General features: G+C 34.6%; 3 protein-coding genes and 1 long non-coding RNA gene across 4 annotated transcripts; 2 read left to right on the top strand and 2 right to left on the bottom strand.

The window, feature by feature from the left end:
- The first annotated feature begins 663 nt into the window (after window positions 1-663).
- LOC133681345 (uncharacterized) lies at window positions 664-2,111 on the top strand. Its single transcript, XR_009836502.1, has 2 exons — window positions 664-925; window positions 1,699-2,111. It is a non-coding gene; the product is annotated as an uncharacterized LOC133681345 (long non-coding RNA).
- A 1,709-nt stretch (window positions 2,112-3,820) lies between these two features.
- LOC133683049 (protein PHLOEM PROTEIN 2-LIKE A10-like) lies at window positions 3,821-5,107 on the bottom strand. Its single transcript, XM_062106561.1, has one exon. The coding sequence runs from the start codon at window positions 5,105-5,107 to the stop codon at window positions 3,821-3,823; it is 1,287 nt and encodes a 428-aa protein (XP_061962545.1).
- Window positions 5,108-10,956: 5,849 nt separating this feature from the next.
- LOC133682704 (ACT domain-containing protein ACR1-like) lies at window positions 10,957-14,093 on the top strand. The gene is made up of 7 exons (XM_062106187.1): window positions 10,957-11,136; window positions 11,221-11,266; window positions 11,941-12,055; window positions 12,188-12,255; window positions 12,417-13,064; window positions 13,166-13,270; window positions 13,458-14,093. The coding sequence occupies exons 1-7, from the start codon at window positions 11,063-11,065 to the stop codon at window positions 13,848-13,850; spliced, it is 1,449 nt and encodes a 482-aa protein (XP_061962171.1). The 5' UTR covers window positions 10,957-11,062; the 3' UTR covers window positions 13,851-14,093.
- Window positions 14,094-14,514: 421 nt separating this feature from the next.
- LOC133682703 (uncharacterized) lies at window positions 14,515-17,945 on the bottom strand. Its single transcript, XM_062106186.1, has 3 exons — window positions 17,294-17,945; window positions 16,322-16,509; window positions 14,515-15,497 (listed from the first exon to the last, which is right to left on the bottom strand). Exons 1-3 carry the CDS (start codon window positions 17,889-17,891, stop codon window positions 14,757-14,759), a joined length of 1,527 nt encoding a protein of 508 aa, XP_061962170.1. The 5' UTR covers window positions 17,892-17,945; the 3' UTR covers window positions 14,515-14,756.
- Window positions 17,946-18,564: the final 619 nt, after the last annotated feature.

Below are 18,564 nucleotides of genomic sequence, written 5' to 3' on the forward strand. Positions count from 1 at the left end.
ATAAAGTCAAACAAATTAATTAGATTTTAATCAAATTAATCACATCAATTTTTACTTGATTTAATTTGAAATCTAATCCCGGCTAGATTCTTGATATATATTACAAGATTCACGGTGTTAGATTGAAGTCATGTCATGATAAACTAGCTAGCATTGATTGCATGAATGTCAATGGTAAATGAAAGAAAGAAAGCCTTTGAATGCCCGTAAAACCGCAATCTTTAATATATCTTCCTGGTGAATAAAATGGTCTCAAGCCATTTGTAATCTCTCAAGCTGTAACTATGAACACATATATAATAGTATTAGCAACTTGCAACTGCTAGCAACCTTGATGGTAATAACCACAGACACACACACACACGGTTTTAGAGTTGGACTTTCCTTGTAAACCCAGAATTTCCTCAGAGTTGTCAGAACAATTTAGAATGTGAAAATAACTTTTGAGCTGAATCCCACGACCAAAAGGCATATGACAATGAAATGGGTATTATTTAATCATCTCAACGACATCTTCAAAATTTGACAATCTCTTCTTCATGTTTAAACTTCTTTTATATTTCATGTCGGCTGCTGTAGTAGGCACATTTCATATATATATATTGAAATGACTTTTATTAAATTAATTTTTAATCCAATCTTAAATTGATTATTAAAAAAATTTAATATTAAACATTGAGAAGATTTGACTAAGAGAATTAAATTAATTTTTAATCAATCTTTACTTTGATAAAAAAAAAAAGACTAAAAGCTTCAACACTTGAAAGGCAGATATGCAGGAAGGTCAACCCTGAAATCGACGAGCGGCGTCCAAGTGCAAGAAAAACAATGTCTTTAATATCTTCGAATCCATTTTTTTTTTTAAAAAAATTATGTTCTTTAGAAGCAGGTTTCTCTCATTTCCTCTGGTGATTGGAGCTGTTGTGTACGTTTTCATCATGTTTCCTCTTCCACATTCTTCCGGTTTATGTTTCTTCGATTTGCTGTCTGTCTTTTTGTCATACAGCCAAGCTTGTGTTCTAAATTTAGCCCTTTAGAACACATGTTTTAGGACCCATTACCTCTTTATACAGATAGATGGAGTTAATTTAGCTAAATTAGAAGTCTTAACTATGATTGGAAAATTTTGGAGAGTTGATATGTTTTTCTTTTTAGCTAGAATTCATTTTGATGCTGATTTCAAAGAATCTTTAAGGTCTGAAGACTTGTTAGTAGATTAGTTGTTGAAATCGCCCAATTGTCTGTACTGATTTTCATAATGTTTTAGAAAGTGTGGATAATGGCAGTCAAAAAGGGAAAGAACCTCCACTGCTTCTTGACTGATTGCATGCACCTTATGATTTGCAAACAGAAGCCAGAATGCAATCCTTGTTCTGCCTTTTGGCTTCTTACCAGAATTTAATAGAGCTCCATTGCTTCTGAGTTTACCTCGTTAAGCTATTCTGGTGAACCTTGAGCTTGTCTGGTCAGTGGTTTGCTGATTTTTGCTGAGATGTTATGGCGAAATTGTATATAATCTTATCTGAAACTACTTTTTCCATAGATGATAAAATGATACAGCTTTTTCATGACCTCAATGTTGTGTAAAAATGACCTGTCAACTATTAAGCTTCAAATCAAAATTTTCATATGGTTTCATTTGATTTTATAGTAACATGTCTTTTATGCTTAGGGAATGACTTTATATGGCTTTTGCAGCATTGGAGTTGTTTCATGGAAGGCAATATTTGGACCCCAACTTGATGATTACTGGAAAAAGAAGCTTGTGGAAGAGGCATCTACAAAAGGGGACTGACACAAGCTCAACCTAGCAGATAGCGCTTGGAATTTCTTCATGTATAATTCCTTCATAACAAGAGCAGAGAAATCAATTTTCCAACACTGTAGAGGCTTATTATGTGTTCATGATACTGTTTTCAATTGATAAAATGTAGAATCTGGGCACATGATACTGTATTTTAGTTAAGATGGGGTCCCAGCTACATCTGTAAGAGGATAAGATAAATATTGTTTCTGGTCATAATCGGTGAAGTTTACCATGTTATTGAACTTCTCTGAGAAGAAGCTTCAATTGTGCCAGATCAATCAACTAACTTTGTGTGCAGAAGACAGCTCAGGCATTCTATACTGATCCTAACTTGGACGTAGATCCCTTTGTTATGAATTTTGTTCCGCCAATCTTTAGTTTAATTCATGGAGGGAGAGAGAGAGAAAAAATCGTTATCCCAATTCACAACTAATCATTTTAAGTCCCACTTAATTACAAATCATAACTCAAACGAATCTATAAAACAATTTATAATTTGAGGCCCAAAAAACGTCAGTACTAGGTAGATAATTCCTGAAGAAGAACTTGAAAATCCAAAGGGTAAAAAACCCAGATGGCTACGAGCAGAAGTATCTAAGCCAAGTGATGTAATCCTAAAAGAAAATTTATACATGATATGGTTTAGGATCCGCAAACATCACCAGCCTGTGGCAAAACTGCACGACTAAAGCCATTGCTTTATCAAAATCCTGCCAAAAGACTTGCACCATGTTCAAAAAAGGAAATCTTCAAACAGAAAAAGCATTCTGCCTTGCCCCATTTCATGAGAAAACATGCAACTACTAGATATTCTGACACTATCTTCGCTTTCATGACATCAATACATTCCCAAAATTGGACATGCTGCCTTAAACTTATAGAGACATATAATAAATCAATTTCTATGGTAGTTTTGGAGTGAATTCTTGAACTTTCAAAACCGGAAATGCATGGAAACATGTTCTTTCTATACTCACTATCTCAGTTACTTTTATCCTTAAATATTAACCAAAAGCTAAAGCTTAGGAAAAATATATCAGAAAGTTACAACATGCAAAACAGAATCAGAAAGCTACCCTAAACCATGTTAAAATGCTAATCAGCAGTTGAAAGCAATCTTCAACACTGGAGGGCAGTAAGTTTATAATCCAACCGCCCCATGCACTGCATTGCTCCTCATAATCACCGAAGAATTTTATCTCAAATTCTCAGCAGGCAATTCATAGTCATTACTCGGGGAGGTCTACAATCAACATGCTCAAATTGATGCCATTATAAGCACAATCTTTCATCGATGAAGTCTTCTTTAATAACTTTAAAATCCAAACAAAGTCAGTGCGAAATAGAAATAAAATTGAATCATGTAATTGCACTCCATATCCACGGTATTCATAGATTTACAAGATAAAAGCATGCCTGCAGGCAAGTTTCCTGCGTTTAAACTTCTTCAACTATATACATTGTACGATCATGCTCCCAAGAATATATGCGAAGCGACCATTGTCGTCAAACTACTAACAAGTTCTTTTACCTTTAGATATGATCTCTTAATCTTAAACTAAATGAATGGCAAATGATACAGAATCATTCAACAATTCAAACTGGCACATAACACTAGCAGTATCGAATATGTGCAAACACAGAGTAATGCATCCAGAAGCAATAACAGAGGATTTTGTCAAATTATCAGACTATATTCCTTTTCATGTCACGGGTGTACAAGGATAATTGGAACTGGTGCCATTAACTACAGGTACTTTTACCAAACATGTATTCTCTTCAACATTACCACACAAATAAAAGTATTGCATCAGTTCCAAAACGGGTTTAACACAAGTAGCTTCTGTAGTAAGAAGCAAGATTGAATCAACAAAAAACCTTTTTCTTCTTCTGGTATGGGAGATGAACTGAGCTGTACAAAGAAATTAGATACATCTCGCATTCTTCGCGCAAAAAGTCGCATGAAAGACTTGAGAGAATTCAATAACAAATAATGTAGAAACATTCAACCACTTAAGCTGGAACCAGAATCCAAGCAACATCCAGTATGTGCAAGCAAAAAGAAATGCATAGGGTTGCAATAACAGAGGATTTTGCTTTGACATATCTCACAACTTCAATACCAGTGTCAACAACAACATCATGAGCAAAATCAGCGCATATCCGCATTCCATTATACAGCTTCCCCAGCAGAAACTCCAGGAGAGACCGAACAGTCTCAAACGTAACCCTCCCAGTTACTTCGAGAACAAGCCTCCTGTTGCTTGGGACTGCCAATACAGATGACACTTTATTAACCCAACCGTTCTCCTTCACCTCAGCAACTGACTTTCTTGTCATAGATTCACTAAAAAATGCTTCTTTCCCAGATACCTCATCCTCTATTGCACTTTCTTCTTGATCAATGGCCAAATAAGGTGAATCGGAACTCGAATTCAAGTTAGAATCATCAGTTGTCAAGACTTGATGAGATGTCTTGACAAGAGTCTCAATTGCACCATTACAGATTGATACCAACACCTCTCTCATTTTGGTTTCGTGCTTAGGATTGGTTAATCCAGCAAAAAAATCATCGTAGGTGTTGATATGCGTAGTCCTGTCAAGGTAAACCGTAACTGCTGTGCTCACAAATAACTGAATACAAACACCAATCAGCTCTCTACCCTTATCACCACAAACCGCTTCCATCACTTTTTGAAAAGAATCATGGCCATCAGCAGCAGCATTCAAATCTGAAATTGAATTGAGACCGCCTTCATACAATCCCAGAACCAAGTTCCTAGCAAAGCTTCCAACGATAACAGAAACAAAACCAGACCCAGTTGGAGAAGCAGGCTTCTCAAAAACCTTGTCCAAGAAACTTGGACTTCCTTTACTATTCCTATACCCATTGGCACCAGCATCATGATGAATTCTTGCATGGGATTGGTAACCACGCAAAATTCCCACAGTAAAAGCTTGTGTAAGGGTAACTAATCCTTCTGAAAACTCATTAGACCTTGCCACCTTAGAAATTTGCTTTAAACTATTGGGAATTTGGTCCGATTCCGACTGAAAATAATCTTTAAAATCCTTAGAGACAACCCCAATAGTTTCAGCAGAATCAGAGATAAGTTGTGCAATAGCAACTAAAGCTACAAAAAGTTTTGAAATTCTCTGTCGTTTTTTAGCTAATGAAGGAAAGTGATAAACTTTATAGGCAGTATATGTAGAGAAACCAAGAGCTGCTAACAAAAGAGCCCGCCTCTTGTTTTTCCTGGTATAATCAAGAAGACCCTTTTTCAGCAACTGCAGGTCCATATCAACTTGATGATGGAAATTCAAGAATCATACCAACCCAGAGCAGACCAAGTAGCAGTCTTTCAAGAAACTTGAGTATTGTAAATGTTAATGTTGCTTCTTTATCTTCTTGCTTGCTTAAAAAAGAAGGGAAAATCTGAGAAAGATTGAGAAGGAAAGGGAATTGATGTCAAGGCGGTTGCAGAGAAGTGAAGGAAAGGGAAGTTTATGTGTGCACGTGCACGCAGTCAGCTGTTTCTCTTTCTGGATGGGAGAAGAGTCACGATCAGTTTCGAAGTTCAACAAACAACCTTAAAAAAAAGGACCAAATTATTTTTAGTCCCTCTAGTTTAAAAGCTTAATATCACATGCTTTTGCTTCTTTTTTTTTTTGTTTAAAGAATTCATGTGTAGTTCTACTGTACCATACACTAAAATAGTTGGGGGGTAAAATTGCACTACTTTTAAAAAAGATATAAGGGATCATTTATTTATAATGAACATAGATTTAAAATACCATGGACTGTAACAATATTTTGATATTTTTGTCATTCTTGACAAAAGATGCTTTCAAAGGTATTTTTATCTTTTCTAGAGCATTCACTAGATATTGCTAATTAACTAAAAGTAGATTTATCTACACACATTTTTTTATGATATAATAATTTTTTTATCTTTAAAAGCAAAATTGTATATATCTCTCACTTAGAGGGTTTTTGACTTTTCATATTTAATTGCATAGTAAATTATCAAAATTACAATGGAAGCCAAAAGAAAAAAAAAGCTAACATGCAAGGGCATTATTGTATTTTTCTTTTGGTTTTATAGTAATAACTAATTTGATAGAGGGGCTGGAGCATCTTTTACGTAATATATAATATTATTTAAATATTTTTAAGAAGGCACATGGGAGCTCTAGGAATGTTGTGGCGGCGTGTGTAGAGAATTTACTGATGGCTTTTAAGGCAGCAATAAAATCTTCTCAGATGACGCGTGTAACTTCATGATCTCTGGTTCGCCATTAACGACCATTTCTTCTTCTTTTTTTGTTCCTTTTCTCTCTAATCCTAGAAACCATGTTGACCTATAAAAATTAATGAAACCCTTTAATTAGTTTTTTCTTCAGATTTAGTCTATGAACTTTTAATTAGTTTTTATTTTATTTGAAATAATTTATAAAATTAAAATTTGTTTTCAATTTCATCCCCTATGAATTTTTTCATATGCTGAATTTGGTCTCTATTCTTTTAATTGCTATTTATTTTCTTTAAAATGGTTTTTAAAATTAATTTTTTTCAATTTTATCCTCCTTGATTTTTTTTTCTATTGAATTTGATCCTTTTTTTTTTTGCTATTTTTTTACCTTGAAAAGTTTTTTAGTTTGATTTTTTTTTGTGATTTCATTATTCGACATTAAATTTGTCGAGTGTTAAGCTTCTTGATTAAGTCTAGGTCTAGTGCTTAATGGGTTGCAAGTTTGAGATATTAATCTGAGTTTAAAAAGTTTGTTTGGGTTTTTGTAGTTTTTTTCCCTTTTCAATCTCTTTTTTTTTGTTTCAACTTCCAGTATTTTTTTTCACCTTCTACAAGTCTTTTAGTCATTTTGAGAATAACATGAGCTGCCTTGAAATTTTTTTTCTAGCCTTTGCTAGATCTAGCTTTTTTAAGAAGATTTTTTTTTTATAATAAGATTAAGTTAATTTATTTTATCCAATATCAAATTGGTGTAGTATTACCCCCGAGGGCATTTTTCCCATCTTTGTTAGATCTTGCTTTTTTACAAGGAATTTTATCTTTTAATTAAATTAAATTAGTTTATTTTATCCTTCAATATTAAATTTGTTGGGTGAAACCTCCCCCCGTTTTTCATCTCACTTCGTTTCCTTTCATTTTTTTCATTTTTTTTATATATTTTTCTAGTTTCATCCTTTAACAATGACTTTATATTGAGTCTTTTTATTATTATTTTTTTCTATTTTATCATTCAATATTGGATTGATTTTAAATTGCTCTTCATAATTTATTTTAGTTTACTTTTCATAAGGTTATCGTAGTCTCCAACAAACACCCTAACATTTAGTTTGTGCTTGATTTTGCGAGCTTATATTTTTGTTATTTTATAATTAAGTAAAAAATAGTTAAAAAAACAAAGTTATCAAACCCAATGGAGTCCATGACCCGAGTCACATATTTAAAAAGTTAAGTTATGAATCTTAAATTCATTTATTATGTCGTCGTCTTAATGTTCAAGAAAAAAAGATGTCATCTTAATATATATATATATATATATATATATATATATATATATATATTTAAATCAAACCACGGTTTTTTACATGTTGTTTGGATTTCTTTGGACCCATCAAGTCGACTAAGTCATATCATAACAACTTTCACAGGTTTAATTTTAAACATGAGTTATACAAGGAGTTGAGTTGAGATGTTTTAAAATTAATCCGCTGGACTTGGTTTAATAACAATACCAAATATTTTCTTGTAATGTTGATTTTTTTTTAGTTTATAAAATATTTAATCCGACTCTCAGTGTAGTGTGAACCTATAAACTTGTTCATTTCTCTTCATATTGATATTGCTCAAATTATGCTATACTTTATAATTTTCAAACCTAATCCAGTGTGTGACTTGATTTAGAGCTTGAGTTGCTGGGTTATTGGGTTAATTCAAGAGTATTCGAGTCAACCTAAGTTAATTATTTTATCTTGTTGGAAATAATTGAAGGAAGAAGGGAAACATTATATAAACATAACTCATTCATATCATATGACTTTTATAAGAAAGGAAGTTTTGTACTTAGCCTTAGACTATAACTCTTTCAATACATGTATTTACAATAATTTGTAGGGAATTTTAAAAATTAAATAATCACATCATTAATATCTTATATAAATATAACTAGAATAACTAAAAAAACATTTTGAATGTAGACTTCGAACTTCATGCTAACACTTTGTTTTAATTTAGAAAATCTCATAATTCTTGAAATTTAGAATGTATTGAAGGATCATCTTGTTATGGCTGGTGCACCTTTCTCATCTCTTATTGATAATAAAAACTTTAATGTCTTTATTTTTTTGAACAATCACATTCTTGCCACTATTTTTTAGATCTTTCACCTTTATTTTGAGAATATCTTTCCTGCATCTTTATCTTGCCAATATTTTATTGATTTTCTATTTTAATTTTAAAAAATCTTTTTTTCATCTATGTTTTAGCCTTTTTTTTTTATGATGGCTAGCTAATATCATTTCATTGTCATCATTTCAATATATTTTTCTTTAGCAAGTGTATTTGTCTTAACATGATTATTATTAGCCATTGTTCTTCTATGATGGTCGTTGTTACATTTCTCTAATAAAAAATTTTATTTTCAAGATTTGACTCTTCAAGTCATCATTTTATCTTGGTTCACTTTTCACCATACTACTACTTTTTTCTTATCAGGACTCATTGGTCAATTTTCATCTTTTTTTTAGGAAGAGCTCTCTTTTATTTTTATTTTTTTTCATTTACCATCTATTTTATACAACATTTTTTCTTATGCAATTTCTTAGACTTCTTCTATCTCTCTTGATGTAAGGTCTCAGTTCTCTTACTGAGTTCTATCATCTTGCACTTTCATGTTTTACGAATGTCATTTCTTTATCATTTTTTCTGAGGTTCAATATCCATTTGCTTTCATAATTTCTTTCTTATTTCAATATACATGCTCACTAGTTTCTAAAATTCCTTATGAGATGGAACTAGTTTTGATACCAATTTGTTATGAATAATTGAAAGGAGAGTAGATTTGAAGGAAGCATGATGAAAGACAATTCTATTTCATATTACTCTCGTACAAAAATAAGTTTCATGAAATTGAACTTAGATTCCAATACTCTCAACACACATATTTATATTACTTTATGGATAATTCTAGATACATAATAGGATAAGCACCTTATTAATATTTATACATGCATTTAGAAAACCAAAAGGACATAATGAATTTAGACTTTAAAATTAGTGTCGACATATCTGATGTTGTTTTAATTATATTTTTAATCCTTTAAAGTTGACCTAATCAAATCAACAACATCTACCAAGATCAATTAATTTATAAGTCAACCTACATATAATAATTCAAATTTGACCGAATGAATGTTTAAAACAGTTCAAGCAAAAATTGACTCCGTTTTGAATTATCTTATTAACCTAGACTAAGTTTAATAACTATAATATATTCTATCTATATATACTAGAGCGCATTATATCATATTGCATCGGACACGAAACAATACACGACTTTACAGAATATTTTTATGTTAAAATATATGACTTTGCAACTTCAATCCAATGGTTTTGTTTGATTTAGGTTCCAAATTAGTTAGCTCGGCAGCCTACACCCACTAAATGGTCTAACTCCAACCCCTAGGATTATAATCTTTTATACTACTAGGAAAAATGTGGACCAAGCTCCCTCAACATTCACTGATTTTGGATGACATTACCTTCACTTTTCCTGCAATTTAATGTAATAGCATTAGCTAGGAAGGAATACTCTATCCTTCCTACTAAAATATCTCAACACATATACTTGTTTTTAATCATGTGACAAATTAAAAAAATAATTTGTTTGACCCAAATCGGATAAAAAAATGCATAATTAATATACTATGGAATTAAAACATTAATGATAAACGAGTCAATAATCATAATTATGTAAGGAATGAAAACATTAGTCCATCGATTTGACAAACGAACAAGGATTTGTCACTTTCCTGTGTTCTGATATATTTTTATTTTTCTTTCTTTATTTGACTTAAATTAACCAATATGGTCTTGTTTGTGATATTTTTATAAAATCACCCACTCGTCGTCCTCCTCCTTACTTCCTTCTTGACTGATGACCTCTTGTAGTGAGTGGTATTCATGGATGGCATGGGTTCCAAAGAAGTTCTAAATTCCTCTCACCCTTAAGTTAAAAACCAACTGCCACATGTCATGGACTGTATACGTGGCAAAAACCCAATGAAAGTCTCAGTGCTCGTCCCAGGTAACCTTTTAATCCTATGCAAACACGTTCTGATTTAATCCCGAAAAAGGAAAACTAGGAAAATGAAAAAAGGAACAAAATAAAAAAGTGGGATTTGCATTCCAAGTTTGGCCTTGGCCATGGCCTTAGGTATTAGCTTGGCCTGCTGCCTGCTATTGCCATATATAATTCTCAAGGCACCAAGAAAACGCTCTAAAATTAGCCCATCCACAGTCCACCTCTTGGTTCATCTTCCATATCTCTCACACACAAGACAACACAAAGCTTTTCGTCTCCTGAATTGAGGTGTGTTTTGCATATTTGATTTGCTGTTTCACAAGGTAATTAATATATATATATAAATATATATATTTTTTTTCTAATTATTCCTCCTCCTCCTCCCCCTCTTTCTATATATATTCAAGAAATTTATATATCCTTGATTAAAGATCAATCTTTCTCTCAACAATTTCACCCAAGAACATTTCATGATGCGTTAATTTCTGCTCAAATTTGATTTGTGTGTGTGTGTGTGTGTGTGTGTGTGTGTGTGTGTGTGTGTATACAGGTCAATGATCCATCATTTATGACTGAATCAAAGATGGATTCAAACACATATTTTTTTCGTTTTATATATTAAAGAAAATATTTGATGAGGTGATATTGCTGTTAATGTGTTGTGAATTTGTAATCATCATGTTTCTATAAAATCTTAAGAAACAAGATAGCCTAACAGCCGCATTCTTATCTCCACCTTCTTCTTCTTCCCCAAGTAATTAATTTATATATTATTGTATTGTAATAACGCGTTCCTGAATTTCTTTTGCACGTGTTATGAATATGTGTATATATAGATTTTAAAAGATGATATGTACACAATAGTTCTGGTGATTTCCAAGGCCAAGCAAACCTTGAAGCACTGCTGCTGATTAAGAAGATATATACATGGAGATAACAGCTTATAAGCCTTATATCGATGCAGAGTTTGAATCCCTCATGGAAAGAATTTATCCTCCAAGGTATAAGTTAAAATATTTTTGATTTCTTGAATGTATATGCTCTTGCATATTGTTTGTTTGATTTTGCTGGTTTTGGTGTTGCAGAGTTTGCGTAGACAATGAAACATACCAAGATTGCACTCTTATTAAGGTCATTACTCCCATTATCATTATATTACTTACACTTTATTTGCAATCCCAATTGATTTTAGACCTATATGTATTTAACTGATATATTTTTCTTGTTGGTTTACATAATATTTATAAAACTCTGTTCGGCTTGACATGTTAATTGAGTGATCTACCTACCGATCCAGAGCTTGACCCTGCGAGTTTTACTTCGGGCTAGTCTTTTTTTTTTCTTCTATACATTCAAAAATATATTATTTTAGATTGATTCATCAAACTCATAAGTCAACTCACCCATTGGATCTTATAACCATAGTTTACATAACTTGTTGTCTTGATATTGACAGTTTCTAGTTCGTGGATAACTTATAATGGGACCCTAGTTGTAGGTGTAGAAGATCCCATCAATCTCACTTGCCCTACGTAAGAGATGGAGATCCCTTTTGGTTTCTCTCTGATTGACCCACCGAGTGTATAGCCACTGGAACTCAAATTGTTATTTTCAAAAAGAAAAAGAAAAAGAAAAGCTTCTTCTGCTGTCATTAAGCTTTAATGTCAGAGAAGCAGTTTTCTACCTGTCATCCCAAATTGCACTATTGATCTTTTCATAAATTGTTAACCCCAAGGTTTCATTAAAATTGAGAAACATATACATTTATATGTCTTGCTATGTATTTCGCTTTCTTTGTGTTGCAGGTTGACAGTGCAAACAAGCAGGGGATTCTATTAGAGATGGTCCAAGTCTTGACAGATCTTGACCTTGTTATATCCAAATCATATATTTCCTCTGATGGGGGGTGGTTCATGGAAGGTCAGTGCCCACCAACCAAAATAAAACACCATGCTTGCATCACTCCTCTGTGTGTGTAGTAATGTCTTGTTCTTGCCTTTGCCTTTTTCATGCGGGTTTGTTTTTATTTTGATTGCATGGTATGGTGTGCAGTGTTCCACGTGACTGACCAGCTTGGGAGCAAACTCACTGACGATAGCCTCATACTTTACATTCAGCAGGTCTCTCTCTCCGTCCATACACGCATGCTTATCCATACACATACAAGTATACTTATTGGTCATGTATAGATATTTATACCTGAAGCCTTTTGTCATGCTTTTGATATGGTTATGGATGCTCTACTTTTATGTAATAACAAATGAACGATAAACAAAAATAGGCACTGTGTGTAGATAGGAGAAGAGGGGTATCGAAGGAATCGCAAACTTCTCTCCACAGAGAAGTGAGGCCACCATACGCGTCAACAGATCACACGGCCATGGAGATAACTGGGACTGACCGACCAGGTCTGCTCTCCGAAATATCAGCGGTGCTTTCCAAGTTGGAGTGCCATGTCACGGCTTCCGCGGTATGGACCCACAATAATAGAGCAGCTTCCATAATCTACATGGAAGATGGGTTCCAAGGAGGACCCATCACAGATCCAAAGAGACTAGCACATGTGCAAGAGCAGTTGGAGAATGTTGTGGAGGCTCATCATGGGGTGGGGGAGAGGAGGAGCGTGCTACTGACGGCTCCAGCACCAGGACAAAAGACCCACACGGGGCGGAGGCTCCACCAGTTGATGTACGCCAACATGGACTACGAACCATGTCAGGGATGCAATGGAGGGGGTTTAGCACATAGAAATAACTGTACTAAAATTCACGTATCTATTGAATCTTGTAAGGAGAAGGGGTACTCTGTGGTGAATGTCAGGAGTAGAGACAGGCCCAAACTCTTGTTTGATACACTCTGCGCTCTAACTGATATGCAGTATGTTGTGTTCCATGCTGCGGTTAGCGCCAAGGGAACCATGGCCGATCAGGTACGACATCAACATGCATTTCTTTCAGATCATAACTTCTTGTTTACTGAAATCGCATGACAATTGGCTATTGATGCTTGCTCGGAATTTGGATGTTGCAGGAGTACTTCATTCGGCAGCAGGATGGGTGCACTTTGGACACAGAGAGCGAAAGGCATAAACTAACCCAATGCTTGATTGCTGCCATTGAGCGCAGAGTATCCCATGTATGTACGGTAAAAACTAGCTTACGTTTATTGAACTCGGCCGGAAAGGTCAACCCAAGACCGGACTCAAGCCAAATTTTTAAGCAACTGTACTACGTTAACCCGCATAATCAAAATACCACTAATCGGTACAGTTTCTCGAGCATAAGCAATCATTACTAACTTGTGACTGAATTATGTTCTGCAGGGAGTGAGGCTGGACATTTGCACTCACAACCGAATGGGACTCCTCTCGAATGTGACACGGGCGTTCCGAGAGAATGGGCTATCAATCTCAAGGGCTGAGATTGGAACAAATGGTGATAGGGCAGTTGGTTCCTTCTATGTTACTGATGCTTCAGGATATGAAGCAAATCCACAAGCAATAGATGAGGTAAAAAAAGAGATGGGAGGATCTGTAGTGGTAGTTAACAAATCACCAGGCTGGACACCAAAAACCTCCAAAACTCCCTCGGTAGGTAGTATTAGCAGAAATAGCAGCGGCAGCATAGATGAAGAAAAGCCACGGCTCTCTCCAGGAAGCCTTTTCTGGTCACAGCTTAAGAGGCTTTCAAGCAATTTCAGCTCCATACGATCATGAGTATTTCATCTTCCTAGCTCAGTAGCATCCACTGTAATGATCAATCATGAGCATATAGCATTTACCTCCAAGGAATCAAAGGAATTATTCTTAGTAAACATCTCGTCACTTCTATTTTCCAGGTTGCAATATCTCAGAATTGTTCTCAAATTCAATTGTTTCTAGAGTAAATTATACGTTAGTCCCATCTCTTTAGTAAAATCAATGAGCTTGTCTCTTTAATATAACTTAGCCATTGCCCCATACATGAACGCTCTCCATGGCAAGATTAAAATCAAATCTACGCACTGTCTTGTACAGTTTTCTCCGGATTAACACAGTTACATGGACATTCAAGTCATCCGATTGTATAATTGCATGAATAGACTACATACTGTAGGTAACACTTCTGATTTTAATACCTCCCACGCCAACTCCAAGCAAAATTATTCCAAATTCTTGAAATGACCATCTAATTTCAATTTGCAAAAACTAGGACAGCAATTCATTACCTGTTATGCTGGCTAAAAAGAAAATCATTCCAAATTCTATGAAAATATAATTGGGATGTGCTTTTTCAGGACGTCTCCTTTTCTTTCTGTCTCCTTTTCTTTCTGTTATCTTGATACAATTTACTATTCAGAGTAACAGTTAAGAATTCAGCTGCCACATTGCCAACCTCATCTAACTCCACATCAAAGCAAGATCGCATGTTGCATCGGAATGTGTTAAATTATTACATAAATACATATTTCATGCAAATATGATAATCCAATTTACATTGGAATTTGGAATTATTTACATTGGAATATAAAGTTCCACAGCCCAACTCGGTCTGAAGAAACCATATGCAAGATATTCACAATAAGGAAATAAAAAAAAAAGATAAGAAGAACAACATGCGACATGAAAGCTTTAAAGGCAAAATCACATCACATCAATGTCATCAACATCAAGCCAATCACTAGATTCCTTGTTTTCAGAGTTGCGAGCACTTACCTTCTCAGACCCAGCATTTTTTATGCTAACAGGCTTGATATCCTTGACTGAGTCAGCAGAGCTTCTGCTCAGCTGAACCCAATCTTGTGATCCTTTTGTTGCACAATCAGAGCCTGATGCCACTTTCTTGTAACTTGCAGGTTCATCTCCATCATCCTCTTCAAGATCACTGAATGAGACATCCTCATCATTTCCAAGAGGCATCGAGGATCCACTGACACCAATCATTTCTGAACTATCATCTTTCAACCAATCATCACCATCATCGTCAAATTTCTCTTCCAGAATCCCAGAGGAGGAACTAGATGATGAATGTTGATGCTTGGTCTGGTCAACTTTTCCTTCCTCGACCACGGATTTGTCAATAATTTGCATCTGAGTACTTTCAACTGGATGCTTTTCTGTTTCTGTTTCTGATTCAACAGAAACAAAGGAAGGGGCTGCTTCATTATCAGATGTCTTGGCTGCAAGTGTGGGAGAGACTGCTTCAATGCCAGATGTCATGATTGGAACCGATTCAGACTTGGCACGAGATGGCACAGACAGAGACTCTTCATGTGGCAAATCAGCTTTTACATTAGAAGTGTCAACTCCAGACCAATCTGGAATGGATTTTGCCTTGGCTTTGTTCTGTAACTCATGCGACAACATCGCTCTTGCCTCCACTATCTGCAAGCATACATAAGCAGTTAGCGATGCAGATAATCAAGTTAATTGCTCACAACACAATAAAGGTACACAATGTGTTAAAATCACATGGAAGTGAAATCAACTAATGACAATAACCAATAACTGCCAAAATTAAATAGTAGCGTGTCAGTTTCCTGGTTCTAACACCAACAAAATAACTTATATAGAAGTCAAGATTGATCCAAATAGAAAAACAAGCTGGACACTATCATCAATTTCCTGGTTCTAAACTGCCTTTCAAGTTTCTGTTGAGCAATGGTCATATGCTGAGGCAAGAAAAAAGGCTCAGACCAAATAGAAAAACAAGCTGGACACTATCATCAATTCCAAAACATCTACTAATGATACTCTGGTAAATTTTGCGACACATACCGAATCACAATTTCTTACATTAGCTATTGTATCAGAGACCAAGGATCAAAATTATCATACCATCAAAAGCTTCTTTCGCAGAACTGTTCATCATCTTTGCAATGAATACATAAAGAACTTAGGCGCAGATTAGCAAGGAAGATGTTTATGAAAATAGAAAACCATATGATTTACAACGACTTCCGCAACGATGGAAGGATTAGGATTATGCTATAAGTTCAAAATAAGTAAACTTACTAACACAAGTCCTCTATGTCAATAAAAATAATGTGCATATACAAGGAATGTTATATAGATTGAACTAATGAAACCTCGTGCTCGTGTATTGCTATCGAACCAAAATGAAGTGTAACAACAGTTTCTATTGAAATTCTCAATAATAATAAATAAATAAGTGAAACAACCAACCCTGCCACAAAAAAACAACATACTTGGGGAGTTGACAATAGTTCAGCATCATGTTTACTGAGTCTAGGGTGCAACAGCACAAAGTAAATCTTCCAAAAGCAGCCCTCACTCATATATCCTGGACAAAGTTCAATCCTCAGAGCAGCTAATCTGGGAGCAAGATGCTCAACAGCTAAAGCATGTTCTTGTTGGGCATCTGACATGTCAAAATCTGAAAAAGAATATATACAAAAGAAAAGACGATTAAAATCAGCCATGCTCACAATCAGATCCAAACATATCCTTGACTTTTACTTGTTGCTTCCAAGCAGAGTGTGGGAGAAGCATATCTCACGCAAATAGAGTAATGCAATCACTTCAATGGGTTATTGGCATGTAGTTTTTTGCGTTGCTTATGCACATCAAACTAGGAAAAGTTGAAGGGAAAAAAAAAAACCCTGTAAGATTAAGGAACAGGTAACTTGTTATTCATTTCAACTTTAATTTTTAACTAAATTGTAAAAAAAAAAATGATGATGATGATGATAATACTCCTTTAAGTGTCACATTTCATGGATTGGTAATTACTACACCAATTGAATCAACCTAATCATGAGTGATTCGACTATATAAACAACATTAGGAGTGTGTTTAATAATGCGATAAATGTATTTTTGCAAAAAAAAAAAAAAAAGAAGCATGTGGACCGAAAAGCCATCAAATTTAATGCTTTTTCACCAGCTTTTTGACGGTTCTAACATCAGTATATCAAAACTATCCAAAAGAACTGTGAGAAACATTTTCAAAGGGGACCCAGGCGCATTGCCAAACACTGCCTACATGAATAGCCTATACTGCGGTTGCTTTATTGATCTGATGGGCAACACAGCCACCGAATTGCTATGACTAGGAAGCAATGCACCATTTAAAGATTGAAATTATAATTTGTATGTGTTTAGAGCTATGAGATGGCAAAATATTTGTTCATTTTTTTGGTTTAAGAAGGGGAAAAAAACCTTCAAACCCTTGAACATCAGGACGAGGGAAGTCGAGCCAAGTCTCAGGATGCATGGCGACATCTCTAGCAAAACCCACAACTTCTTCAGTCACGCCCACAGCAGAAGCAGCAGTCCCAATCTCATCACTCTCGGATCCAAGCTGCAGCAAATTGGAGGCAATCTTAGTAAACTCCGACACCGTTTTGTTACTGGACAGCTTGGTGATCCCTGACTTAAATCTGCCCCCAATTTCCGCAAAATCGCTCCTAATGCCGGCAATCAATGCAGCGTCATCGTCATCATCGTTGGATCCATCCGGATCCGAAGTATGAGAACGATTCTCCGTCAACGGTGGTTCAGGTGGAGGAGCGAGGAAAGATGCCACACCCCATAATTGGCGGGTTAGGGTTTTTTTGAGATCTGTAAGGTCTTCTTTGACGCCACGAGGTGTCGCGGATTGTTGTTGATCCGATTCCGAATTCGATAAATCTTTATTATTATTAACATTATCGGTAGTTGGGGCGGAGGTTGTGGTGGCGGAGGTGTTCTTATCTGGTTGTTGATCGTCGTCTTCGAATTTGAGAGAATTAGCGATAGATCTTGCTAGCCATGACATTTTTTTTTTAAAGTGAATCGAAAGCCAAAAAGAATAACTTGGGCCTTAGCAGAGTAGGTGTTTATTTCTTAGCTACGACCGACATACCTCACTGTAACAATTTTTATTTTTATTAATCAATTGACAGAGACACCGGTCATTAAGTTTTTAACCGTCGTCGTTTTCTGCCATCCCAATAGAAGACTCCCCACTAGAATCAAACCGGTTGATTTAAAATTTTGTGATTTTAAGGCATAATTGAAGTTAAGTTTCAAGTTAAATGGTATAAAATATTCATCAAGTTAAATTTATTTTACCCAATCGGGCTTGTAGTGATTCAAATAAGGTTGGATAAACTCTATCTACACTCTTGATTGGATAAACAATTAAGAAAAACTTGATTTAATCAGTATGAATGATTGTTAAAAAAAATATAAAAATAAATATTTTATTATGGTTTATATAAATAGTGAAATACGATACATTTCACTTTTATATCATATCAATAATTAAAAAAAAAAGATGATCATTTGATACTTTATTTACTATATGGTATTTCATATTATATTTTAATTTCAGAAATTTGTTGATTATAATATTGATTATTTGAATTTATTGTGATGCAAGTTCTCACCCAATCATTCATGGCTTGAGCCTTATGCTGAGTATATATGATATGCTAGACATATTTTTA

This window comes from Populus nigra, chromosome 2 (assembly GCF_951802175.1).
Source record: "Populus nigra chromosome 2, ddPopNigr1.1, whole genome shotgun sequence".
Taxonomy (NCBI): Eukaryota; Viridiplantae; Streptophyta; class Magnoliopsida; order Malpighiales; family Salicaceae; genus Populus; species Populus nigra.

Bases quoted from the DNA above. Each gene is read 5' to 3' on its own strand.
- LOC133683049 (XM_062106561.1), bottom strand. From the start codon at position 5,107: ATGGACCTGCAGTTGCTGAAAAAGGGTCTTCTTGATTATACCAGGAAA.
- LOC133682704 (XM_062106187.1), top strand. From the start codon at position 11,063: ATGGAGATAACAGCTTATAAGCCTTATATCGATGCAGAGTTTGAATCC. The intron at 13,065-13,165 runs GTACGACATCAA...TGGATGTTGCAG, and splicing joins AGGGAACCATGGCCGATCAG to GAGTACTTCATTCGGCAGCA. The intron at 13,271-13,457 runs GTATGTACGGTA...TATGTTCTGCAG, and splicing joins TTGAGCGCAGAGTATCCCAT to GGAGTGAGGCTGGACATTTG.
- LOC133682703 (XM_062106186.1), bottom strand. From the start codon at position 17,891: ATGTCATGGCTAGCAAGATCTATCGCTAATTCTCTCAAATTCGAAGAC. The intron at 16,510-17,293 runs GTTTTTTTCCCC...ATTCTTTTTCAG, and splicing joins TGATGTTCAAGGGTTTGAAG to ATTTTGACATGTCAGATGCC. The intron at 15,498-16,321 runs GTATGTTGTTTT...GTATGCTTGCAG, and splicing joins AACTATTGTCAACTCCCCAA to ATAGTGGAGGCAAGAGCGAT.